At 43.6% G+C, this 27491-nt stretch overlaps 2 protein-coding genes across 3 annotated transcripts in view; both read left to right on the top strand.

Moving 5' to 3' along the window:
• The first annotated feature begins 1161 nt into the window (after nucleotides 1-1161).
• On the top strand, nucleotides 1162-6376 carry SP5 (Sp5 transcription factor). Of its 2 annotated transcripts, none has more exons than XM_007671213.4 (2): nucleotides 1162-1521; nucleotides 2277-6376. In XM_007671213.4, the coding sequence occupies exons 1-2, from the start codon at nucleotides 1471-1473 to the stop codon at nucleotides 3321-3323; spliced, it is 1098 nt and encodes a 365-aa protein (XP_007669403.1). In that variant the 5' UTR covers nucleotides 1162-1470; the 3' UTR covers nucleotides 3324-6376. The 2 variants fall into 2 exon arrangements, with proteins under 2 accessions (XP_007669403.1, XP_028928440.1); XM_029072607.1 differs by lacking the exon at nucleotides 1162-1521 and adding an exon at nucleotides 2038-2138.
• Nucleotides 6377-9385: 3009 nt separating this feature from the next.
• The window catches only part of ERICH2 (glutamate rich 2), a 28689-nt gene continuing 10583 nt past the window's right edge, over nucleotides 9386-27491 (top strand). The window contains exons 1-4 of the mRNA XM_039913151.1: nucleotides 9386-9391; nucleotides 22843-22876; nucleotides 23028-23064; nucleotides 23305-23341. Coding sequence (XP_039769085.1) covers nucleotides 23334-23341 — 8 coding nt within the window. The 5' untranslated portion in view covers nucleotides 9386-9391; nucleotides 22843-22876; nucleotides 23028-23064; nucleotides 23305-23333. The remainder of the gene's footprint in view (nucleotides 9392-22842; nucleotides 22877-23027; nucleotides 23065-23304; nucleotides 23342-27491) is intronic.

The raw sequence follows: 27491 nt of genomic DNA on the forward strand, positions 1-27491 counted from the left end.
TGTGGGGTGAGGAATCCTACCCCCCACCCCACCCCACCCCACTAAATATGTTTCTTGAGCCCTTGGAAAGGGATCTTCACCGGAGACTTCAATCTCCGATGCCAATTTTAACTTCTCAAGGTCTGGGAATGGACTCTGAGCATGGCAGGAGTATTACCAGTATCCAAGGCATTGCGAGCCGGGGACGTCACATCTCCCTAGATCCAGATGGTTTAGGAAATGTCGAAAGTCGCCCGGGTCTCTCAGATTAATAAATGGTCGTCCCTTTTCACTGGCCACACACTTTTAGAGAACAGGAGTATTAAGGCAGTAATATTTGTTCCCCCCCCCCCCCACCGGTTTCCAATAACGGGAGTTCGGTATTGCTTTAGGGACTGTTCAACGGGGTTTGTTTCGGGTGCTTGCAGCTGGTGGGTGGGCGGAGAGTTAGCAGGTTCAATGGCAATCTCTCAGGGAAGGGGTCCAGGCCACCGGTGGAAGTCTTAGAAATCGACCCCCAAGTCCAACCCTGAGCCCTAGGAAATCGTACACACTTCAACCGGCAAACCCCAGGGCCGCCCGCAAGGGAAGGCAGATTGCGTGGGTTTAGAATCTCGCTGACTTCGATTTCGAATTAGGGGGAGGGAAAGGAGAGAAATGCGAAGTTTAGAAAAGTTTTGCCATTCTTACGGGTTCGAATTCTTGCCTCAGTGACGCTGAGGTGAACAGGTGAACTTCGAGGTGGAGGGGAGGGGAAGCGCGAATGTGTGTGTGTGTGTGTGTGTATGCTCTCTCCCCCCCCCCCCCCGCCCCCCGGTCACCAAACTAAAACACCGGAATCTGGAGGCAGATTGCTCTGAAGATAACAAAGACACATTGTCACTTTAGGCTCTGCCTCTGCTACAAATCCTTAATTGCCAGTAAGGGTTGAAGGAGGAGAGAGGGGGGCGAGTGGGGATCCAGTGTCTCCTGCATCCCGTGCGAGGGTCTCCAGGCGGCGAGGGCCCCTTTGATCAGGAAAATCCAATTATTTGTGTATATACATTTCCCACATAGTGATTACTTCATTAATTGTCCCGCCTTTATCTCCTCCCTTCCCATCCCCCCTAATAATCAGTTCTTTTATCCAGACCAACAAACACACCATAGGAGCTTTGTGGATTCAAAGGATTTGCTTTCGCTTCTGAAAGAGCCGCTCTTCTTTGATGATTGGGTAGCGGCAAACTTCAAAGCCATAAATCTTCCCTCTGACTGGCTGGCGGCCCGGCAAAGTCCTTATCAAATTCTTGGAGGTGATCCCGGAGCGCTCAGACGGGCCGCGGACAGCGCGCGGGGCGGTGCGGGCCGGTGCGGGGCGAGGCCAGGACCGGCCGGGGGAAGAAACTGGGCTGCTCCTCGTCCTCCCCCTGGCCCCTCCATGCCTCGGCCTTGCCCCTCCATGCCTCGGCCTTGCCCCTCTCTCCTCCCCTCGCCCCTGGGGGACCAGTAGCCATGGCCGCGGTGGCCGTCCTCCGCAACGACAGCCTGCAGGCTTTCCTCCAGGTGAGTGACCGGGGGAGGGGAGAAGGGGCTGAAGGCGACGGTCGAGGACTTCCTTACCCACTCAGTCGTATTTATTGAGCCCTTACTGTGTGCGGAACACTGTGCTGAGCGCAGGGGGTCCGCAGCCTTCGTCCCCTCCGGGCAGTCATCCTCTCCAGGGGCACACCGGCCTTGGGTAAACTTTTCGCGGTCGGGGTAGCCAAGTGCCCGGAGCTGGGCCGTGGCTGCAGGGGTGGGGTGACCGGGGGCAGAACCGGGGTCTCCCGCCCTCCCTCTGACCCGGGCGGGGGGGGGGGGGGTCCACGCCAGGCCCAACCTATCTGGGGAAGGGGGAGACAGAGGGAGGGGAGGAGTTGGCGGGTGGCCGGGCCGTCTCTCCATGTCCGCGTCGTCTGGCTTAGGGAGGGAAGGGGAGTCTTTGGCCTTCCTCTCGCCTCCCACTCGGTGTCAACTTTTCCTTTCCCCCACCCACGGCCGCCTCCCCCCAGCCCTCCTCCCTTCCGTCTCCCTTAGGACGAACTATGACCGTGTCCACCGAGCTCCGTGGTGGCAAAAACCGCGCCTTCCGTTCCTTCTTAGTTCACGCACCCAAACTTTCCTGGCGCTTGTGGCCTCCAGTGGGTGCGGGGCGGGAGAGGGGAGGGAGTTGGGTCGGGGGGCTTGGCGGGGTGCATCCGGGCCGCGGGGGTGATGGTCGGGGGTTGGGGATCGGACTCTAACCTTTATTTTTTTTCTTCCTTCGGTGTCCCGTGCAGGACCGGACCCCCAGCGCCTCTCCGGACTTGGTCAAGCACTCGCCCCTGGCTCTCCTGGCCGCCACCTGTAGCCGCATCGGACAGCCCGGGGCTGCCGCCCCTCCGGATTTCCTGCAGGTCCCCTACGACCCGTCGCTGGGGTCGCCCTCCAGGATCTTCCACCCGTGGACCACCGACATGCCGGCCCACTCGCCCGGGGGCCTCCCGCACCCCAGCCTGGGGTTGACCCCGCAGAAGAGTCACCTGCAGCCGTCCTTCGGGGCGGCCCACGAGCTGCCCCTGACGCCCCCGGCCGACCCCACCTACCCCTACGACTTCTCGCCGGTGAAGATGCTGCCCTCGCCCATGGCCGCCCTGCCGGCCAGCTGCCCGCCCGCCTACGTGCCCTACACTGCGCAGGCCGCTCTGCCCCCGGGCTACTCCAACCTGGGCCCGGCCGCCCCGGCCCCGCCGGCCCCGGCCGCGGAGGACCTGCCCTGGTGGAGCATCGGTCCAACGGGCACCGGGGGTCCGGGCGGGGGTCCCGGACACCCGCCCCCGCGCTTCGCCAGCGCCCTGCAGCGCAACCTGGTGCTGGGCCCCTCGGACCTGGCCCAGTACCAGAGCCAGATCGCCGCCCTCCTGCAGACCAAGGCCCCCCTGGCAGCCGCGGCCAGGAGGTGCCGCCGCTGCCGCTGCCCCAACTGCCAGGCGGCGGGCGGAGGGCCCGACCCCGAACCGGGCAAGAAGAAGCAGCACGTGTGCCACGTCCCCGGCTGTGCCAAGGTCTACGGCAAGACGTCGCACCTGAAGGCCCACCTGCGCTGGCACACCGGCGAGCGCCCCTTCGTCTGCAACTGGCTCTTCTGCGGCAAGAGTTTCACCCGCTCCGACGAGCTGCAGCGGCACCTGAGGACTCACACCGGCGAGAAGCGCTTCGCCTGCCCCGACTGCGGCAAGCGCTTCATGCGCAGCGACCACCTGGCCAAGCACGTCAAGACCCACCAGAACAAGAAGGTCAAGGCCGCGGAGGCGGGGGTCAAGCGGGAGGACCCCCGGGACCTGTGACCTCCCCCCCCCCCCGTCCCCTTAGACCCACCCCCATCTTGGAGATGGAGGGGGAGAGGGCGGGCACTGGAGGTGGCGTCCACCACACCCCCTTTCCCATGAGGGCGTTCAAGACCCCCCCCCCCGAGTCGCCCCGGACGCCTGGGTCCGACCCGACGGCCGGGAGGCCTAGTCCCCGGCTCCCTGCAGGTTCAGGGGGGCCGGGACCCCCAGGCTCGGAGGCGCCCACGGGACCGGACTTTGTGTACAGGTTATTTAATACTTCGGGTGAAGTTAAATTGGGGTGGGAGGGGAGTTGGGGTCGGGGGGGAATGTTCTCTTATCCTTAGCGCCATGCGGGGGCTCCAGCATGAGATGTCTCTGTAAAGCGACCTGCGACCGCACCCCTTCCAATAAATGCATTGCCACTGGGGTCACCTCGGGAAGATCCCCGCGCTGCCTCTGCTCCGGTCCTTGCTGCCTAAGGAAGGCTCTGCGAAGCGGTCCGGTTGGCCGACGGCTTGGTCCTCGCTGTAGGCGGGCCGCTGAGGTCCAGCAGGGCAGAGGGGCAGCAGGCCACGGTCACTAGTGGGAGGGCCGGGTTGCCCGAAGTGGGGGGGAAGCTGGCGCTCCGGGGAGGGTCCAGCCGACCTTGCCACCCTGGTGTTTAGAGCTAAAGGCACCCGGGGGTGGCTGAGTGGAAGCCGAATCCCCCCAACCCCCCCAGATGTCCCCCTAACAGCCGGGAATCTAGTGCCACTAAACCCCATTCCTTGACACGTTCTTACCCGGATCACCTCCTCCCTTGGGTTTCCGTGTGGGAGGCAGCCCGTTCTCCAAGCCGGGATCCGGCCCATCCCGAAATCCGGCCCCAAACTACCAGGAGCCAAGGCACAAACGGACAGCGTGTGCGGGGAAAACGCCGGAAAACGTTTGGGGGCTCTTGGGTGGGGAAGGGGAGTGCCAAGAGGAGATTGCACAGTCCAGTAGAGGCCCGACTCGTTCTGCGAGGAAAGAAGGAGATTCCCGCTGGGCAGAGCTCAGCCAAGTTTAAGCTACAAGAAAGAGCTACATCTGGGTTTGGCTTTTTGTTTTGTTGCGTTTCTGGGCTGGAAAGGGCACGTTTTCATTTTTAATTTCCGTTCTCGCTTGAACACCTATTCAGGGGCGATTCTGAGAAGCATATTGTTGTAGTCACATTGCATGGCCTCGTTGGAAGCTCTAGGCCCCTTTTTCCTCTCGGTTATTTTTTCAACCCTAAATGGACTTAGTGCTTCCTCTTGGAGTCCACAACTCAAATATCCACGATACAAGTTCTCACATCTTGGAAAAGTGACAAAGGGGTACTTGCATAGGCTGCTTTGAATTTTTCTAAAACTTTTGAAAAGCACTTCCAGGGGTATGTGCTGTTCCTGAAGCTGAGCTTCCATTCTTAATTGCCTACTTGACATATTTTCCCTTTCTGAATAGGCGTTTGAGTGGATCCCAGAATTTAAAAGCGGTGCACCTCCTCACCTTAAGAATAAAAAATAAATAAAAACCAAATTTCTTGAATAAGAGATAAACAAAAACTGAGTTGTTAATACATTGCTAGGGGACAGTAAATGTCACTTTTACCTTGGGCATTGCATCTGAGTGATCATTTTAAGGGAAGTAACTCCATTATAAACCCGGTGGTGGGTTTAACTGGTTTTTATAGGCTATTGATATGTGCAGCTAATGATGAAATGTTTAATCAAAGTAAACGAGGTGCCATTGTGAGAATAATCACTGAATGAAGATAGTCATACTGAAAGTTAACCATGCCAGTAAACCATGATTCTCAAAAGCCATCAGAACTTAGACAAACTGAATAGCATGAGAAATCCACCAGTACGATTAGCCTTTAAATTACTTTTATGCTCCTAAGAAGCATAATACACTGGCTAGCCTCTGAGTCAAAACTCTTTTGAGAATAATGCAGTTCATGAGAGTTTTCTCTTTCAGACATCCTGGAAGATCTCCCAGAACCATTTCTTTTATAATAAAAGTGAAATAATTCTAATTCCTAAAATGATTTTATTAAGGAAGAACTGTTAGGTAGGTCAGTTCTCTGAAGTCAGCTATTTTCAAGGATGATACTTATTTTTAACATTAAATATTCATAAAGTATTAAAATTAAACATTTGAAAGTAAAGAGTTCAGTGAAAGAGACCATGGTAAATTGAATGACTTGAATGACCAGAAAAACTACAGCCCATTCAGAAGCAGGGAAAGGTGATGCTGTTGGTGATGGAAATAGAGGAAAATAGAGGTAGAAGAACTAACCATAGACCCAAAATTATTTTGTGGACAGCATGTCAGAAAAGGTGAATTCTATTTTTAGGATATTGAGGTCTGCTATTCTGTATTATCAGTTGTTAGAGGATAATGGTTTTCTGCCTCGGAATAACAAGCTCGAGATAAGCCTTCTTTGTAATTTACTTAGATGGATGTTTGCAAAAGAGGGTACAAGTATTTCCTGGTTCTATCGGCTTCTTTCAATTGTCTTGAGATAACTTGGCAGACAAAGTTTCTTACTGAAGTCTGCAGATATCTGTATTCCAGTTAGTTTAAAGAATTGATTTTTTTGAATACCTCAGCCAACCGGGGAAAAGAAAATGGTTCTTTATCATTCAATTGCTTTTTTTTCCTAGAGGAGTTTGAATTTTTATAACTGAGGAAAAGCCTCCTGGTAAATGCTTAATAATAGAATCAATTCTAAACACCTGGCAAAAGCAAGAATGGATGAGATTTGGGAATGTAGGTGGTTGAGAGGAAATCTTTTTTTTTTTTATGGGGCCTTCAGGATATTTGGAAGTATGTCATCAATGTACCAGCAGTGTGCAAATAATGAACAGGTACTAGCTGAGGATAAATAGTCCTATGTCAGAATATATAATTAAATTGAAAGGAAAAGAAATTTGAAAACAGGCTACTGTTGAATTAAAATATAGCTGGTGAAAGTTCTGGTAACTCTTCCAACATTAAAAAAATGTTCCAGTATACTACAATAATAGTGTCAAACAATAATTAAATGTGATTGTTGTAGGTTACTATTGAGTGTTATTGCTTACAAAATATGACTTGATATTAGCATCATTAATTGTGACTCTATTATAAAAACAAGTTTAAGTCTGGGATTTAACAGACTGATAATGGGTTTTACAGTTGTTTTACTGAACAGGCACATTTCTGTCCAAGTGGTGACATTCTTAAAATTTAGGGATTTTGTCTGGGATTAGACACTTTAGTAGAAAAAAGATTCTGGTGAGTTTGTCAGGCAAACCGGCACTGTCACTAGAACAGCCATCAATTTTAAAAGATAATGTTTCAATTATTGTATTGTACCCTGAACAGGAATAGCTCATTGAACTTCAGATCATTTTCTAACTGGGTTCACACTGCTAATTTAAATTAAGGTAAAAGTTATACAGGTTTCAAAAATTCAACCTTGCCATGCTTGAAGTAGATTGAATATTTAAAACAGTGAGATTGAATATTTAAAACAGTGAAATTGGTACAATATGCAGCGTATTTCTCCAAAACTAGTCTCTTTGACTATCAGTTCAATATTAGCTTTGAAATAGCAAACACTGGAATTTTGAGCCCACGTGGTTACTTGGATGAACTAACAATCCTATCTTCCCTACCTATTTCTGTGGAAACCACTGTAATGTGAAACTCCTATTTTTACAACTCGGAGGTAGCACAAAGCTGAACTACAGTTTAGGTTGGGAAGACCATCTCCCCAGGATTATTACTCTAGACTCATTGCGTCCAGTGAAACTTTTGGATGCATAAAGGTAGTAAGCCAGACTTAAACATGAGACTTTTGTTTAGTGCATTTAATTACTGTTCACTAAGGTTTCAAATTGAAAGTAGATGAAAACAAGGTAACTCATAACAATTGGGACTTGCCTGAGATTAAGTATAGTGTTAAAATGGGAGAGAAAGAGTAGGGGTTATTAACTCTCCAAAGAGGATGTGTTTGGTGACTTTTGATAACACAGGAAAAAAAGGCCAAGGAAATTTTAAAGAAAAACGTGGATAGTAAATGGATGCTTGTGGATAGTGTGCCATATATTTTAACCACCTCATTAAAGTGGCAGTCCTGCTCTAATGTTATGAGAAAACTGTTACTATTGTAGCTCCTCCCATCCGTCTTGATGTACTAATAATCTGGTAATAGCAATATGGATTTCTGAGAGGAGATAACCGTCTTAGCGGGATCAATGATGACCTCATTGTTAATTCCTGTGTATTTTGGGGCATTGATCCCAGTAGGGCATTTTTGCCTAGAATATTAATCAACTAACTTCGTATCCAGGAAGTAGGTGCCTTATTTTCTTCTTAAGAGTTTTGTCCCACTCAATATTACTTCCCTTTAGAGTTTAATTGAAGCAGGTACATTGCCATAAATGGCACTTCTGCTGATTATTTCATGGATGGGCCTATCTCCTGAATCTTTTAGCCACAAATGTAGTCTTCTACTTCCCAACCAGAATGGTAATGATAAATGTGAATTTTGTTTTGAACAGACCAATGTTCAAAACAATTTGGGTTTGAGTTTTTTTTTCAGGTTCCTAAAGTTCACAGTAATTTTTCCCTCACCTACATATCACTCACTAATCGGATCATTGCAATGCTGATTGCTTATGTCATAAACTGTTTGAACAGGGAGATAGTATAGCATACTTTTCATGACAACAACTTGATGGCTTCACTTATTAGACATTATGAACATTTTCTCCTTAGTGTCTTCAGTGATTACGGTGAAACATAATCCCAATGGAGAATTTCACACTTGAGCATAATCATTCGAGACACGTTTCAATCCACACATCCAGTAGTTTCCTTCATTAAATTTTGTGCATAAACTACAACCATTTCTTAGTCTACAATGAAGAGGAAGTTTACATTCTACAGTAAAGCTCATGCTAAATGTCATTAATCTAATTCTTTTTAAAGCCAGTAAGGTATAATCATTAATTATAAATGTGTTCATCTGAATTCTGGCATCAAAGGTATGTTGAGGAATTATGGACACTTGAAAGACAGTAATGGGTCAGAACTGAAGAGGCAAGTTTGATAGATGGGAGATAGATTTTCATTGCAAAAGCACCCCACAGACTTAATGAACCTGTAGATTTAGCTTGTCTTTAAATAATGAGCACTGAAGTTTCAACAAACTTGAAAAGGAAACGCTTAGCAAGTCTTTTGAATTCCTTAGGCTGCTGTACTTGATTAAAACTTTTCTCTTTCTCTCCATCCCCTTCTTCACCACATGCTTAATCCTACAGTGAAGTCCGTGTCTTCAACTGATGGTATTTACAGAGTGCTTACTATGTGCAAAGCACTCTACTAAGCACTTGGGAGAGAAGAGAATTAGCAGTCACGCTCCCTGCCAGTCTAGAGGACAAGCTTACAGTCTAGAGATTGTCAGTAGCATCCCAGCCTGTGGCCTATAAAGTGATCTGATGTCGCATACTCAGCACTTTGATTGTAAGACGGCCTGAAGCCAGGACTTGGAGAAACAGGGAATGAGGTGTTTGGTTTGGTTTTGTGGTATTTGTTACGAATTTACTATGTTCCAGGCACTGTATTAAGTGCTGGGGTAGATACAAGATAACCAGGTTGGACACAGTCCACATCCCACATGGGACTCAGTCTTAATCCCAATTTTACAAATGAGGTAACTGAGGTACAGTAATGGAGAAACAGGGAATGGGGCTTTTTTTTAATGTTATTTGTTAAGGGCTTACTCTGTGCCAGGCCCTATATTAAGTGCTGCGGTAGATGTAAGGGTGGACCCCACCCATGTCCTACATGGGGCTCACATGCTTAATCTCCATTTTACAGATAATGTTAACTGAGGCCCAGAGAAGTGAAGTGACTTACCCAAGATCACACAGCAGAGCTAGGATTAGAACCCAGTTCCTTCTGATTCCCAGGCCTGGACTCTAACCACACAGTTCTCAAGGGAAGATTCTTCTCTCAGCAGTCACAGGGGATGCTTGATGGTGGCCCTGCCAAGGATCCTGGGCTCCTGCCGGCTTCTGAACAGACAAGTAAGTCCAACACCTCCAGTCAAACCTGGCTGTGCTTCAGTGGAGGGACGGATGAGGGTAAGGGAAGTGGGCTGCAGCAAAAATCTCTCAAACTGAACGGTTTTGCCAAGTGGCCAGACATGAAAGAACAATGAGGGATGATGTGGGAGATATAATAAGAAACTTTTAATGATATGTGGTATTATTTTCTGTTAAATTGAGTCCATACCTCCAGGCTTTTAAAAACCTTTTTAGGGATTTATAAGATCCATGAATCAGGGGCAGCAAGATAACAAAAACTAACATTGTAAAGTAGCACCCGATGGTGAAGGATTGCTCTAGTTCATCCTTTCAATATTACAAATACTTCTTAGTGAATATTTAAGGTAAAATTTTTCAAAACTCGAAAATTAGCTTAGTTTTTCCAAAATATTAAAATCTTGTGCAAGCAAATGCAACCACCTTAATAGCATGAACAGGATGATTGAAATTTAATTGGCAAAATTGACAAATGTCAATTCTTAAGTATTTGGATAACTTGATAAAGAACTGTTAAAATGTGGACTATGTTGGGATGTTTGGGCTATGAATAAGCAGGCAATATCAGTCCTGGGTAATTCTGGATGGGTCTATAGAGCCCAAATCCAGGGGAGGATTGAGCAATTAATCAGGTATAGTTCTTGCATGCTTATTGTGTGCACAGCACTGTAGTAAGCACTTGGGAGAGTACAGTGCAACAGTTGGAGGATATGTTTCCTGTTCACCAGGAGTTTACAGTCCAGAGGGTGAAACATTTAAAATGAATTATGGATGTGTGCGTAAGTGCTGTGGGACTGAGGGTGAATCTCAGGTGATTAAAGGGTACCGATGCAAGAACATAGGCAATGCAGAAGGGAGAGGGAGTAGGGGAAATAAGGACTTAGTCGGGGGTCTCATGGAGGAGATGTGATTTTAATGTCTTTGAAGGTGGGGAAAGGGGTGGTCTGTTGTATATGAAGACAAAGGAAGTTCCAGGCCAGAAGGAGGAAGGTACAAGGGGCTGGCAGAAAGAATTTCTTCATGTACTCAACCCAATGAGATGATTCAAGTCTAAGAGTGGATTTTTTGTGGCCTGAATTGGGATAACTACATGGACCAAATCAGGTAATTAATCCTCTACTTCACATGGGCTGTGAAGATCCAGCCATTTTTTAAGTCTGAAGTAGCACCAATTCATACAGTTCACACACAGACTGAAAAAGCAACCCCTGAACTTAGTTCAGTTGTATTTATTGAGTGCTTACTGTGTGCAGAGCACTGCACTAAGCGCTTGGTAGAGTACAGTATAACAATAGACAAGTTCCCTGCCCACAAAGAGCTCGCTCACATTCTAGAAGTGAGGTGCTATACCTGTCTTGAATAACTAATTTTGCCAAGATTTTTCTCAAAAGTAAACTCTGACTCTCCATGAACAGACCACTGCAAATCATTTATCACTCATGACCTCACTGATTTCTCAAGACCTTCAGAGGGTCTTCCATGGGGTTTGTCATGTTCTCCAAACCCTCAGAGACTCCCAAAATATGAACCATTCAATCTAAAATGCTCCAAATCAAACTGATCCCCCCCAAATGACAGTGGAGTTTCATTGCTCCCTTTCTCTTAGAATTCTAGTGATTCCATTTAAAATATAAAATTGAAAAATGTAATAGAACGGTATTAGTAGTAGTAATAATGGGATTGTTACAGCCTTAGTATTTATTTAGAACCTGTTTTTGTGCAATGAACTAGTTGCTGGGTCAACTAAGAATTCTTAGAATTCCAGATCAATTCTCCCATTCATACCGAGGAATGTATATTCCTAGGGGTTAGAAGAAAGAAGACCCTACTTTAAGTCTCTGCCCCAAAAAGAGTAAAACAATTTCACTTGCTACCTTACTATACTCTAGTGTGTTGTCAGTAAATCCAGGCACATAATACGAAGAACCTTTCAAAAACAGATCCCAGAGTATTTATGAGGTACATTTACTAGTGGAAAAATTAACCTCCCTGGAAATTAAAACTATTTGCCTTCCACCCATCAGTGAATCCTGTGATAGAAGGAAGCTGCTGACCTCTAGTTGCTGTTCCAAATGGGAATTCTCCTTCTTTGCTTTTGTATTATGCAAATCATTGAGTGAACAATTATCCTTTCAGAGTATTTGACACCAACAGATGCTTTGAATTTTCAGTTATAAATCACACATATATTTTTATATATTAATTAATGAAATTTCCCCCTTGAAGTGTAACAGATATTAAGTAACATCTGTTTTCTGAAAAAGCTTACTCAGCTAACTGAGCCATCTGACTTTCTGGTGCTGTTGAAATGATTGAATAATTAAGCAACAGGGCCTGCACAAATTTCTGAACTTAGTGCCAAAACAGAACAAATTTTGTATTTCCCTAAAAGCACCCAATAAACACTCAATGACTTTCAGGCTTAACTTCCTATTGCCGACACTTAGTCCCTCACCTCTCCTAATGATGATATTTATTATATGCCAAGCACTGTGCTAAATCCTGGACTAGATCCAATCCTCCTCCCAGATGGGGTTCAGAATCTAAGCCCACCACTTGCCTGCTGTGTGACCGTGGGCAAGTCACTTCATTTCTCTGTGCCCCTGTTACCTCTTCTGTAAAATGGGGATTAATATTGTGAGCCCCAGATGGGACAGGGTCTCTGTCCAACTTGCTTTGCTTATATTTACCTCAATGTTTGGTATAAGTGCCTGGTACACAGTAAGCACTTTAACAAATACCATAAAAAAAATAAAAGGAGGTGAAGAGCAAATATAATAATGTTGGTATTTGTTAAGCGCTTACTATGTGCCGAGCACTGTTCTAAGCGCTGGGGTAGACATAGGGGAATCAGGTTGTCCCACGTGGGGCTCACAGTCTTAATCCCCATTTTACAGATGAGGGAACTGAGGCACAGAGAAGTTAAGTGACTTGCCCACAGTCACACAGCCGACAAGTGGCAGATCTGGGATTCGAACTCATGAGCCCTGACTCCAAAGCCCATGGTCTTTCCACTGAGCCACACTGCTTCTCCATATCTTCTCCTCATATTACCATGAAGTGCAAAGAAGTTAAGTGACTGGCCAAAGGTGTCTCAGCATGCAAGTGGTGGAGCTGGGACTCCATGGGGAGGACATATCATCATCCTTCAGTCTGCATTTAGTATGTGGTAGTATTGCATTAGGAACTTGGAAACATGCAATAGATGATTCTGATCTTGATGAGGTTGGTGACTGAGGGAAGGGAGGGAGGGAAGGGTGCAGGTTGTTAGCATCTGTCCTGATTTGATTAAATTCCTGATTGTCCCTAGGAGTATGGGTCAGGGATCACACAATTGAATGTAGATACCCTGAACAGTGCCTTACTGCATTAATTAATTTCAGTCAATCAGTTGTGTTTGTTGAGCCCTTACTGTTTGCAGAACACTGAACTAAGCATCTGGGAGAGTATAATACAACAAAGTTGGTAGGCACATTCCCTACCTAATTTCAACCTTTCTGCTAAAATATATTTTCCAAGAACTTAACAATTAGAAAAATGGATTTATTGGAGCTTTTCCTCCTCTTTGTGTCTCTACCCACTCTCTGACAGAGGTAGCAATGGGCAGGTAAGAAAAGAAGAGGCCAGAAGCCTGGATAAACCGAAAATTGGGTACCGTCAATCAATCAAGCAATGGTATTTATTGAATCCTTACTGTCTGCTACACTACAGTACACAAAGCACTACACTAAGAGCTTGGGAGAGTGCAATAAATTAGACAAGATTCCTGTCCTCAGCAGGGGAGAGATGTAAGGTAATTAAAGGTAGGAGAAGCTGGACAGTATAAAGATATGTACATCAATTCTGCAGGGGTAGAAATAGCGGTATGACCCCAAATGCAAGCCTTATGCCCTAGGAAGGAAAAATAGGTTGGGGGAGGATAAGAAATTAGCCAAGGAAGGCTTTTTAGTAGCGTTTTGAAGATGGGGAAAGTGCTGGTCTGCCATATGTGAAGAGGGAGGGAGTTCCAGATAGGAGGGAGTGTGTGAGTACCGGGTTGGTGGTGAGGGAGACAAGAGTGAGGCACAATAAGGTACCCGCCTGTTCATGATTAAAAGTTGAATTAAAGTTATTTCTTTGAGACAACCCAGAACGATAACCTTGACTAAGGTGACTGAAGGACTATTCTGTATCTGGGCAGTTTATCCTTCTGACTCTCTCATTCTACCAACTGTCCCCACATGTAAGCCTGCTCAGGCAACACAGAGGAGGGGGCAGCTATGGAAAATGAAGGCTTGGTCATAGATAACAAATAACACAGCAATAATAACAATATAGTAATAGTGGTATGTGGTCAGCACTTATAAAATGCCAAGTATTGTGCTAAATTCTGATCAAACATAGTCTCTGTCCCACTTGGGGCTTATAGTCTAATAGGGAGACAAACCAGGAATTTATTCCCCATTTTACCTTTTTAAAACGAATGCCCCCCTGCCCTCAAGCTTGGGAACTAGTTCTCTCTCTGCCTCCTATGCAGAGAGGGATGTAGCCCTTGGGTACTGTCCTAAAACCTGCTCTGCATCCAAGAACTGGGCAAGTGACAGGCCAAGCTGGCAAGTGGTAGGGCCACCAGCAAGGGTGGCCCCTCCCTTAACCTAGGGCTCCTTAGAATTATCGGGACCCTGGTTCTGCCTCCCTCCCACGTGGGCCCGCCTGCCTGTGTCCCTACCCTGATGAATTATGCTGTGTATTAAGGTCCCGTGTGGGACCCAGAGGTGCTTAGCACATAGTAGGCACTTAACAAATACCAACATTATTATTAAATCTGCCCCTTCTTCCTCTGCTGTTTTATTTTCATCCCTTGCAGGAGCATGAGCCTTTTGAACTAAAATATTCTAATTTTGCCCTGGGGACAAAAGCCTGACTATTTGCTTTTTGGCAATGCCAGAACTAGTGGAAAGAGCATGGGCTTGGGAGTCAGAGGATGTGGGCTCTAATTCTGGCCCTGCCACTAGTCTGCTGTGTGACCTTGGGCAAGTCACTTAACTTCTCTGTGCTTCAGTTACCTCATCTGTAAAATGGGCATTAAGACTGTGAGCCTCATGTGGGGCAGGGACTGTGTCCAACCTGATTAGCTTGTATCTACAACAATGCTTAGAACAGTGCCAGACACATAGTTATTAGACTGTAAGCCCGTCACCGGGTAGGGATTGTCTCTATCTGTTGCCGAATTGTATATTCCAAGTGCTTAGTACAGTGCTCTGCACGTAGTAAGCGCTCAATAAATACCATTGAATGAATGAATTAATGAGAAGCAGTATGTCTTAGAGGAAAGAGCACAGGCTTGGGAGTCAGACGTGGGTTCTAATCCCGGCTCCGCCACTTGTCTGCTGCGTGACCTTGGGCAGGTCACTTCACTTCTCTGGGCCTCAGTTCCCTCATCTGGAAAATGGGGATGAAAACTGTGAGCCTCTTGTGGGACAACCTGATTACTCTGTATCTACCCCAGCGCTTAGAACAGTGCTCTGCACATAGTAGAGAAGCAGCATGGCTCAGTGGAAAGAGCCCGGACATGGGAGTCAGAGGTCATGGCTTCGAATCCCAGATCTGCCAATTATCGGCTGTATGACTGTGGACAAGTCACTTAACTTCTCTGTGCCTCAGTTACCTCATCTGTAAAATGGGGATTAACTGTTAGCCTCACGTGGGACAACCTGATGACTCTGTATCTACCCCAGCGCTTAGAACAGTGCTCTGTACATAGTAAGCGCTTAACAAATACCAACATTATTATTATCACTATAAGCGTTTAACAAATGCCAACATTATTATTATTATGAGCGCTTAACAAATACCAATATTATTATCATTATAAGCGCTTAACATACCAACGTTATCATTATTAGTAGCGCTTAACAAATAGCAACATTATTATTATTATGAGCGCTTAACAAATACCAACATTATTATCATTATAAGCGCTTAACATACCAACGTTATCATTATTAGTAGCGCTTAACAAATAGCAACATTATTATTATTATAGGCGCTTAACAAATACCAACATAATTATTATAATCGCTTAACAAATACCAACATTATTATCATTATAAGCACTTAACAAATACCAATATTAGTAGTAGTAGTAGCGCTTAACAAATACCAACATTATTATTATTATTATGAGCGCTTAACAAACACCAACATTATTATTATCACTATAAGCGCTCAACAAATACCAACATTATTATCATTATAGGCGCTTAACAAATACCAACATTATTATTATTAATAGCGCTTAACAAATACCAACATTATTATCACTATAAGCGCTTAACAAATACCAACATTATTATTATGAGCGCTTAACAAATACCAACATTATTCTTATTATTATGAGCGCTTAACAAATACCAACATTATTATTATAAGCGCTTAACAAATACCAACATTATCATCACTATCAGCGCTTAACAAATACCAACATTATTATTATCATAGGCGCTTAACAAATACCAACATTATTATTATAAGCGCTTCACAAATACCAACATTATCACTATAAGCGCTTAACAAATACCAGCATTATTATTACTGTGAGCGCTTAACAAACACCAACATCATTATTATCACTATAAGCGCTTAACAAATACCAACATTAGTAGTAGCGCTTAACAAATAGCAACATTATTATTATTATGAGCGCTTAACAAACACCAACATTATTATTATCACTATAAGCGCTTAACAAATACCAACATTATTGTTATTATGAGCGCTTAACAAATAGCAACATCATTATTATTATTATTATCAACCAAGTCCAGCAGCAGCAGCAGCAGCGGGGGGGGGGGGGGGAACAACTTCCCAGAATCCTCTTGGGGGCGGCGGCCCCAAGCCTTTTCCCGCCAGTGCCTCGGGGCGCGCGCGGCCGGCCGCCGTTGCTATGGGAACGGGCGGCGCGAGCCCTGGCAGGCCGCGCTTCCGGGGGTCGCGCGGCGCGGGCGGCGCGAGGCGGTAACGGGCGTCGTGGCCCCTTCCCCCATTTTCTCCCGGTGGCCGGTCCTGGGCCCTCAGGTAAGAGGCGAGCGCCAGCGCCGCCCCCTGCCCTGCCCTGCCCTGCCGTCATTCCGTCCTTCCAGCGGGGCTCAGTGGACACAGCCCGGCCTGGGGAGGCAGAGGTCATGGGTTCGAATGCCGCCGCGGCCCCCTGTCAGCTGTGGGACGGTGGGCCAGTCACTTCACTGCTCGGGGCCTCAGTGACCTCATCTGGAAAATGGGGATTAACTGTCAGCCTCACGTGGGACCACCTGATGGCCCTGGATCTCCCCCAGCGCTTACAACAGTGCTTTGCACATAGTAAGCGCTTAGCACATGCCAACATTATTATTATTATTCTCTGGACCTCAGTTCCCTCATCTGTCAAATGGGGATGAAGACTGGGAGCCTCACGTGGGACCACCTGATGGCCCTGTATCTCCCCCAGCGCTTACAACAGTGCTTTGCACATAGTAAGCGCTTAGCACATGCCAACATTATTATTATTATTCTCTGGACCTCAGTTCCCTCATCTGTCAAATGGGGATGAAGACTGGGAGCCTCACGTGGGACCACCTGATGGCCCTGGATCTCCCCCAGCTGTTACAACAGTGCTTTGCACATAGTAAGCGCTTAGCACATGCCAACATTATTATTATTATTCTCTGGACCTCAGTTCCCTCATCTGTCAAATGGGGATGAAGACTGGGAGCCTCACGTGGGACCACCTCCTTACCCTGTATCTCCCCCAGCGCTTAGGACAGTGCTCTGCACATAGTAAGCACTTAACAAATACCATCATTATTATTATTCTCTGGGCCTCAGTTCCCTCATCTGTGAATTGGGGATGAAGACTGTGAGCCCCATGAGGAGCAACATGATCACCTTGTATCCCCCAGCGCTTAGAACAGTGCACTGCACTGCACAGAGTAAGCACTTAACAAATACCGTCATTATTATTATTCTCTGGGCCTCAGTTCCCTCATCTGGAAAATGGGGATGAAGACTGTGAGCCTCACATGGGACCACCTGATGACCCTGTATCTCCCCCAGTGCTTACAACAGTGCTTTGCACGTAGTAAGCGCTTAGCAAATGCCAACATTATTATTATTATTCTCTGGACCTCAGTTCCCTCATCTGTCAAATGGGGATGAAGACCGTGAGCCTCACGTGGGACCACCTCCTTACCCTGTATCTTCCCCAGCACTTAGAACAGTGCTCTGCACATAGTAAGCGCTTAAATACCAACTATATTATTATTATTCTTAGGGCCTCAGTTCCCTCATCTGTGAAATGGGGATGAAGATGGTGAGCCCCATGAGGGAAAACGTGATCACCTTGTATCCCCCAGTGCTTAGAACAGTGCACTGCACACAGTAAGCACTTAAATACCAACATTATTACTATTATTCTCTGGGCCGCAGTTCACTCATCTGTAAAATGCGGATTAACTGTGAGCCTCACATGGGACAACCTGATGACCCTGTATCTCCCCTAGCGCTTACAACAGTGCTTTGCACATAGTAAGCACTTAACAAATACCATCATCATTATTATTATTCCCTGGGCCACAGTTCCCTCATCTGTCAAATGGGGATGAAGACTGTGAGCCTCACGTGGGACCACCTCCTTACCCTGTATCTCCCCCAGCACTTAGAACAGTGCTCTGCACATAGTAAGCGCTTAAATACCAACTATATTATTATTATTCTCAGGGCCTCAGTGACCTCATCTGTAAAATGGGGATGAAGACTGTGAGCCTCACGTGGGACCACCTGATGACCCTGTATCTCCCCCAGCGCTTTGAACAGTGCTCTGCACATAGTAAGCACTTAACAAATACCAACATTATTATTATTATTATTATTATTATTAACCTGATGACTTAGCTCCCCCCAGTTCTTAGAACAGTGCTTGGCACATAGAAAGTGCTTAACAGAGCACTTACTATGTGCCAAGCACTGTTCTAAGTGCTGGGGTGAGCTAGGTCATCAGGTTAATAATAATAATGTTGGTATTTGTTAAGCGCTTACTGTATGCAGAGCACTGTTCTAAGCGCTGGGGGAGATACAGGGTCATCAGGTGGTCCCACATGAGGCTCACAGTCTTCATTCCCAGTTTACAGATGAGGTCACTGAGGCACAGAGGAGCGAAGTGACTTGCCCACAGTCCCCCAGCTGACAAATGGCCAAGGCGGGATTCGAACCCATGGAAGAACTGACTATGTGTCTCAGGGCTTAAGAGGTAACTTTATGGTGGACTGGGATTTAGGGATCTAGTCCAGTCTTCTCACACTCCCAATGGTTAGAAATGGTTAGCAACACTTAAATATTGCTGTAGATAGCCATTATTTCCTCAGAGGAACACATTACTAAAGTAGTTCATCTGGAGTTTGGAAAGGTAGCTACGATTTACATTTCTGTCAAACCTTGTGTTAAGAAAAACTTATGTTATTAGCATTCATGCCTTTATTGGCATCCTGTGCACGCATACAACCATTTCACATTGTAGTCTATCTAGCCTGATGCAGGTATAGAAGAACGTTGTCACCTAATTCCCCAGCATCGTTCTGGAAAAAGTGAGTGAATTAGTCTGTAGAAAATCTTCATGGTTATCATCTACAAATGGGTAGATAATAGAGATCAGAAAGCTATTAAGCAGCTATACTGTACAGGTACAGTTCATTCATTAATTCAGTAGTATTTATTGAGCTCTTACTATGTGCAGAGCACTGTACTAAGCGCTTGGGATGTACAAATCAGCAATAGATAGAGACAATCCCTGCCCATTGACGGGCTTACAGTCTAATCAGTTCATAGGATGACCTCAACTAAGGAGATATTGAAGCAAACTTCAAATTGACCCAGCTATGGATGGCTGGGAAATGCCTGATCTGCCCTTGGCATCTTTCTGTGTTGTTTATTTTTTATTAATGATTTATTTTTGTTAGTATGATATCGTATTTAATACTTAGCTTGACGATGCCCCTGATGAAGCTACTTAGGAGCCACTTGTAAGACCTTCTGATCAACTTGAGCTTGCCAAAAATTTGATTTGCTTCCGGAAATTGACAGAAGATGGTGTCAAAGTGGCATCAAGGCCTAGAAAAATCAAAGATCTTCAGTCGTTACAGAAATAACATCCAACTTCTTGAGCAGTTTCATCAGAATCCCTACAAGCTAAACTTTGCAACTCCAAAAAATCTCAAATACACCAAGCAGAATGAACACTTTAACTCTTTCCAATAGAAAGGCTTAAGTTACTTTTGAAGATATCCAGAAAATGAAATGTTTCAGCTTCCCTAAATAACAACTCTTTGCATTAGGATGTTCTTTCCTTATGTTTAATATAAATCTCACTTGCTGAATTGCTGTAATTGAGTTAGCCTAATGGTAGTTATAATCCCCCTTGAAAATGAGTATGAGGCTCTTTCTAACTTTCATAGTGCAATTATTACATAATTGTTTTTTACCCTTTATTTCATTGCTTGAATTATTTAGAACCTCATTCTATCCATTCATTAGGAGATAGAATTAATTCTTTCAACTATTTCCAACTTTTATTTTGTTACAATGATTTAATGATCAATTACATTATCTCAAGAGTGTCCAGCACTGCTACATGAATCATAGTTGTAAACTCTCCTGTAAGCCTAATTTCAGTGTTTATGCCTTGTCATCTTAAGTGTTATTTGCTGTTCATTCTTAAGAGGAGAAATTTATGCCTTGTCAAGTGTTAAAATAATGAATGTTTGATTCAGGTTTCACTTGTCTGCTGTGTGACTTCGGACAAGTCACTTCACTTCTCTGGGCCTCATTTCCCTCATCTGTTAAATGGGTTTTGAGACTGTAAGCCTCACGTAGGACAAGGATCGTGTCCAACCCTATTTGCTTGTACCCACCCAGTGTTTAGTTCAGTGCCTGGCACATAGTAAGCGCTTAACAAATGCCATAATTATTATTATTGAGGACAGAATTCCAGTAAAGGACATCTTCCATGAGTAAATGTTTTCTGCCTGAATATATGTAGTTAATGAAACTGCTTGCACGATTAATTTTTCTTTCATTGGAAAGGAAGAAAAGAAATTGTTACATTTATTCAAGTTATAAATTCAAGCATTTGGTAACTTTTGAGATGTTTAACATGTCTGTAACAGTTAATAGTTCTAATAAAAGTGCATTTTGGGAAATAGAAGTGTGTACACTTAATTTTATATTCTGCTTAGAGTAATTATTACAGAGATTTCAGGTCATTTTTTTTCAGGCTTGAAGGATGTTGGAAGTGATTAGTCCAGCAGGTATTCTGAATGAGTTTATCCATGTTTTCAAGAAAAATATTCACCTCTTCTGTTAACATTTGTATAATTTAAAAAACTCAGATTTTTAATATATTTTCCATGTCACTTCTCTATTTTAGTTAACCACTCTTGATCTTCTAGATATGTCAGCAATAACGATATTCCTTCCTTGGTGATAACTCTCCAGGAAATGATTTAGGGGCTAACATGTGGATGTTATATAAGAAATCATGTTGAAAAATGTATCTGCTGGTAGCAATGTAGACAGTTTTAGTTGATAATATAAAAGCAGATTTCCTTACTGATTAGTATGATCTGCGGTAAAGCACTTTAAAAGGAGCACAAACAAGGCTCTGCTGAATTGTCCCACTTGGCTTTCTCAACTTTCACCAGTCCTTCCTGTCATACAGCCCTTACACCCTGGGAGGAAATTCACAATAACCTCATTGACCCTAAGCCCTACAGCTGAAAGGATCCCTTAATTAATCTAGTCACCGGGTTTGGGGCAGCTGATTTATAAAAGAGCCCCTAAAGTGCTCCCTAGAGTTACAAAGCTGAACAATAGTATAATGTGTGAATCTGCTATAAATCCATTATATATGGCATTTTCATTTTAATTCTTTCCTGTAGGGCTCCTAGAAATTTCTAGCTCTAACAAGTTGATTTTTATAATGATTCATTGTAGATATAGGAAGAGGTGTGTGTATATGAGTTTAGTTGGAACATTCAGAGAGCCTATTTATAAATGCCTTCAAGGCAGTGCAGAAAGAAAAATCAACCATTTGTGAGTTTCCTAGCCCCCTAGCGAGGATTTGAGGTTCTGCCTAGAAAGATTTGTACACTTAGAATTTGGAACATGGTCAGGGATGTTACAATTAATATACCCCGTACTCCTAGAAACTTTCTATTTCTGTGACCAGTTGAAAGATATGAATACCTTTTATACAGTATTTGAAAAAGTCATTTTTCCCTTCAGCCATTTTCCACTTGGGTGTAGAATGTATAAATAGTAAATGAATGTTTCATTTAAAGTTATAAAAATAACTGTCTAGAATTAACTTCAGATATAAAGATAAACCTTTTGAAATATAAAGTTTAAAACCAAGGAAATATGAAAAGCAACCCACAGGAACTGTAATAGGAGAATGTAAATGATATAGTAGGAATTCATTTTTTTGGGTTGTAATTCTTAGTTTTAAAAATTGTGGTACATAGCAAACTTGTCTTTTAAAAATTCCAAAATGCAGATTCTTATAGCCCTCTCTTTCCCTGTGCCCTTCCCCAACAGATAAACTTGGTTGATACTTTTTAACTCCAATAGTATTCCCATAAGTGAACATAAATCATTTTGCAATATGCACAAGGTAATAAGGTTGAACTAGCAGACAGATTCAAGGGTTGCAGGGAGCTGGAGATCGCAGAAGCCCCTAGCCATGGCTGCTGAAGCTCCACCTGAGAAGCACTGAACTTGCAGGACCTGAAAGAGAAGGCATTCCCACCTAGACCTTGAGCTGAATCCAGACAGAGAGGTGGCCATGTCAGAGGACCTGAGGGGTTAAGAATATATTAGGGGCAGGCGGACACCAAACTATTGGAGAGAGAGGGGTTGATTTGGCTATCAGATCTTACTCCCCAAGTGGAAGTGAATATTCATGTGACAGAAAGGAGGTGTCTTGGCTAAGTGGAGGCAAGAAGGTTAGGCCTGGTCAGCAGACCATCCCTGCCCTTGGGCATTGTTCTGTCTTTTTATACTGAGTTTTATTCAAGGCAGGTGTTTGGCCCACCCTGTTCCAATAGACTAATAATGCTGCTGTTAGGTAAGTGCTTACTATCTGGCCAGCACCATTCTAAGTGCTGGCATAGATACAAGCTAATCAGGTTGGACACAGGGACTCACAGTCTTAATCGCCGTTTTACAAATGAGGTAACTGAGGCACAGAGAAGTAAAGTGACTTGCCCAAGGTCACACAGACAGGTGGTGGAGCGGGTATTGGAGATTTGTCAATATCAGAAATTAGACTTGTTTCCTGGCTTTCCTTTAATTCTCCTTTTAAATGTATTTCCAAGGCTAAATAATTATTGAATTAAAAAATGAAATATTTCATTTTCATTTTCTAGGCAGAATTCTTTAGACAGATCAGATGGTAATAAGGTAAGTGTAAACTTTTGTAGGCTGTCAGTACAAATCTGTTTCACAGACTGTTTTGCTTTAGTATTACAAGATATTTTAACTTGGATCTGAAATCCTTCCAAATATCAAAAGCCCAAATCACAACATGTTTGTTTCATTATTATAATTTTAGGAGCCAAAGTACAGAGTTCAGGTGCTTGATCCTAAAGGTAAATAATTTTGAAACTTAAAAAAAAACCCCTCACTTATGTTGAAAACCTCACTTATGTTGCCAACCAGTTTATCCTAATTAGAAAGAAATCTGGTTAATATGGTTACATATAGGGCTTAGTATCTTAATACAACTCTTTAATGTAACTATTTCAGAGAATCAAAAATATTTGATAATCAGAATGATTCTATCATGACAACTAACGAAAAATGCTGGGGGGCTTTTACTTGTTTTTCAGAAGAAGTGGTTATTGAACCAGTTGAAAGAATGTCACGGTAAGAAGATGACTTCTGTTGTGCAGCTGATCTATTACACGCCTTTTAAGCATTTAGAACTAGATAATGCAATCATTTGTCTCCCAATTAAATTTGAAAGACCAGAAATGCATGGATTAGTTGTTGTTTAGTTAAAATGATATTAAAAATGAGTGGATAAAAAATTGGAAGGTTCATATTGAGGATAGATGTTATAAAAATTTAGAAGATTCATATTGAGAATATTCCTTTTGACTTTCTAAATTCAGTAATACTCAATATTCTATCACTATTTCCTTCATCGGTCTAACATATCACAGAAGAATTACAATTACTGCTGATTTTCTAACCTCCTTTGATAGCATAATTCTGTCAGAATTTCCAATTAAGGGTATCTTTAGTATTAAAATTAAATTGATAATTTTCTAAAAGTCTGCCAGACTAGATAAGGAGGGCTCTCTATGAGAGGTTGCCATTAGACAGACATATGGACAGCCCTGGTGACAAAAATAAAATTAAAAGAAGTTATTTGTATAAATTTTAGTTGGGCTTCTCGGTGGTCAAGTGTTTTCAGCATATCTCTGGTTATTGATATCGTTGAAGCACCTGGAAAGTCCTAGGCTTGGTATGCACAGAAAATATTTTTAAAAACCCTAAACTACAGAAACTCACAATGGTTAAAAAATAAAATCAAAGTTTTAAAAAATATAGTAATTTATCCTTTAACATGTTTTCATTATGCATTTTGGGGGGAATGTTGAGAAATAGAAAATGTCCTTCTGAAAAAGTTCATCTATCTGGGCAGAATGTGACATAGAAGAACAGTTGTGTACCTGTCTGCAGCAGTGATCAGAGCGTGTGTACTACAATATGAATTTTCCTTTAGTCCGAATGTGTCGAGCATGTATCCCTTAGGTTACAGGAGAATTGACTGTAATTCTTCAAAAAAGAAATATTAAATAACATGAAGATTGTGTTCTTACAAAACTCAGCATTAAGAAGAAGTTGTATTTTAGTACTGCACCCATTCTGACACCACAAGAATATGCACAAACCACACCATTTGGTGCGAAGGGATACCAAGTCCATACAAGCTCGTTTTGTCAGAAGAATACTCCCTAATTCCTCAACAATGCAGTAGCCAAAGGTAGTAGAGGAAAACTGTGTTGTAGCAAAGCTGCTTGTATTTTATTTTGTGTTATTCAAAATTGCTTTTGTAAGAAAAAAAATTTATTGCAATAATTTTTAATGGTGTTTAAGCATTTGCTATTGTGTTAGGCACAGTACTTAGCACTGAGGTAAGTACAGTCCGATCAAGTTGACCTTCAAGGGGCTCACAGTCTTTATCCCCATTTTACAGATGAGATAGCGGAGGCATAGACAAGTTCGGTGATTTGCCCAAGGTCACACAGCAGTCAAGTGGTGGAGTCAGAATTAGAATCCAGGTCCATCTGACTCCCAAGCCCATGCTCTCTCCACCACGTCATTCATTCATTCAATCATATCTATTGAGCATTTACTGTGTGCAGAGCACTATATTAAGCATTTGGAAAGTATAATTCAGCAACAAATAGAGACAATTCCTACCCAACAATGGGCTCACAGTCTAGAATGGGGGGAACCATGCCACTTCATTAAAAAATCTTCTAAAGTACTGGCCTGGGAGTCAGAAGGACTTGGGTTCTAATCTCGGCTCTGCCATTCATCAGCTGTGTGACCTTGGGCAAGTCACTTCACTGCAGCGTGGCTCAGTGGGAAGAGCATGGGCTTTGGAGTCAGAGGTCATGGGTTCGAATTCCCGCTCAGCCACTTGTCAGCTGTGTGACTTTGGGCAAGTCACAACTTCTCAGGGCCTCAGTTACCTCATCTGTAAAATGGGGATTAAGACTGTGAGCCCCACGTGGGACAACCTGATTCCCCCTGTGTCTACCTCAGCGCTTAGAACAGTGCTCGGCACATAGTAAGCGCTTAACAAATACCAACATTATTATTCTCTGTACCTCAGTAACTTCATCTGTAAATTGGGGATCGAGACGCTGAGCCTCACATGGCACAGGGACTGTGTCCAACCCAATTTGCTTGTATCCATCCCAGAGCTTAGTACAGTGCCGGGCACATAGTAAGCACTTAACAAATACAATAATAATAATTGTTATTATTATTAATGAAAGACCCATACTACTTTATGCCCTCAAGGAGCTAATATGTCAGCATTGTAGACAGACAACAAAATAAACTGTAGCTAAGAAGATAATGATAAGATGGATATAAAAATGAGTAAATGCCTAAACAGTAGAGTATGTAAGTTATTTACAGGTGTGCTATGGGTGGTTGTAGGTGCATAAGGGCGGAAGCGCTATGAAAATGAGTTTTTTTATGGTATTTGTTAAGCGCTTACTATGTCTTCTAAGCACTGTTCTAACCACTATTCTGAGGCCTGGGGTAAATACAAATCACTCAATCAGGTCGGAACTATCCTTGTTCCACGTGGGTCTCACAGTCTAACTAGGAGGGAGAACAGGTATTGAATTTCCATTTTACAGCTGAGAAAACTGAGGTGCAGGGAAGTTAAGTGATTTTCCCAGGTCACTTGGCAGAGCTGGAATTAGAACCCAGCTCCCCTGGTTCCCAGGGCCATGCTCTTTTCAGTATGACCCGAGGTTAAGAATTACACTGTAAAATAAAAAGAAAGGCAAACATAATCACCACGATGTACTTGTTCCCAGGTTTAGGGTTAGAAAGAGGACATAAGAGAAATGTAGACTGAGACATCATGATAGAGAAAAGCTAAAGTATCTAAAGGAATTCTTCCTTAGTTTCTTCCTCCTTCTTGGATTCAGCATTCTTAATTCCCTCAAACAAACCTTTCCTCTGCCTTCGTAGTTAACAACATCATTACTGGCAGTTTTTATTTATCGTCTACTGGGTGCAGAGCACTGTACTGAGTGCTTGGGAATGTACAATAGAAATAAAAGATAGAGTCGTCTGCTCTTTAGGAGGTTTATAATCTAATGGCGGAGGTGGGGAGGGAGCCAGGCAGACACAAATTCCAAACAAAATGTAAGAACAGTAAGAGCATAATTTTTTTTTAAACGTGGCAAGTAAATAAATGGATAAATTAAATAAGCATGACTAATGACATGACCAGGAAGATGTGGGTTAGGAAGTTTCCTGGAGGAAGTAGCTTTTTTAGGAGAGTGTTGAAGATGGGAAAGAATGTCAGTTGGTGAATTTGAAGGGAGAAGGTATTCCATGCAAGGAGGAATGTCATACACATTGAGATGGAAGTATTGAGAGCAATATGCAGTTAGCAGGTTAGTTGGAAGGAACAAAGAGCATAAGCTGGGGTACAGTGAAAGAAAAGAATGGTTAGGTTAGAAAGAAGTTAGCTGCTGAAGGGCCTCTATGCATTGGGTAGGAGACAAGAGAATGAGGCTGTTTTTGAGGAATAAAATAGTGAGTTTTGAACAGCATTTTAAAAGGATGATCTAGGAGGCTCTGGTAGGCTAAACTGTAGAGAAGAGAGGCTGGAAGCAGTATCAAGGAACTTGGTGAGGAGGCATGAAGAAAGCCTGTTCAAGGACTCTGGACATAAATGGAAGTAGGGAGATAGGAGAGTAGCTGGGGGGGAGGGTGGAGTCAAGAGAAGGTTTTTTTAATATGGCAGACTTGAATATGTTTAAAGGCAAACTTTGATCTACGGTCCTTTCTTATGTCCCACTGCTCCCTGATCCCTGTGCATAGCCCAAATTTAATCTATGCTAAATGTCACAGTCCTAAGGAGCCTCTATTTATTATTGTTGGGTGACATACCATACAATATTGTTGGGGGAAAAGAGTAATATGTGCCGACACAGCATTAACACAGGGAGCAGTCAAACTGGGCTGCCATTTTTAATATGTTGCCTGTGTGCCCTGTGACTTCCATGATAGTCCAGAAAATGCCCAGAAAATACCCAGCTGCACTGTGGCAACTTCATTTGATAGTAATATTCTATTATTCATGCTGTGCCTCTCAGAACTTAAAGATTCTGATAATAATGTCATAAAGCTGCACAGTAGAAATGTGACTTCCCTCAGCAGCAGTGATTTTCCTTACAGAGCTCTGATGCACAAAGACATAGTTTGATTTTTAAATCTTTCTCATCTTAACTTGTTATAAAATCCCATA

This window comes from Ornithorhynchus anatinus, chromosome 9 (genome assembly GCF_004115215.2).
Source record: "Ornithorhynchus anatinus isolate Pmale09 chromosome 9, mOrnAna1.pri.v4, whole genome shotgun sequence".
In the NCBI taxonomy this organism is placed as follows: domain Eukaryota; kingdom Metazoa; phylum Chordata; class Mammalia; order Monotremata; family Ornithorhynchidae; genus Ornithorhynchus; species Ornithorhynchus anatinus.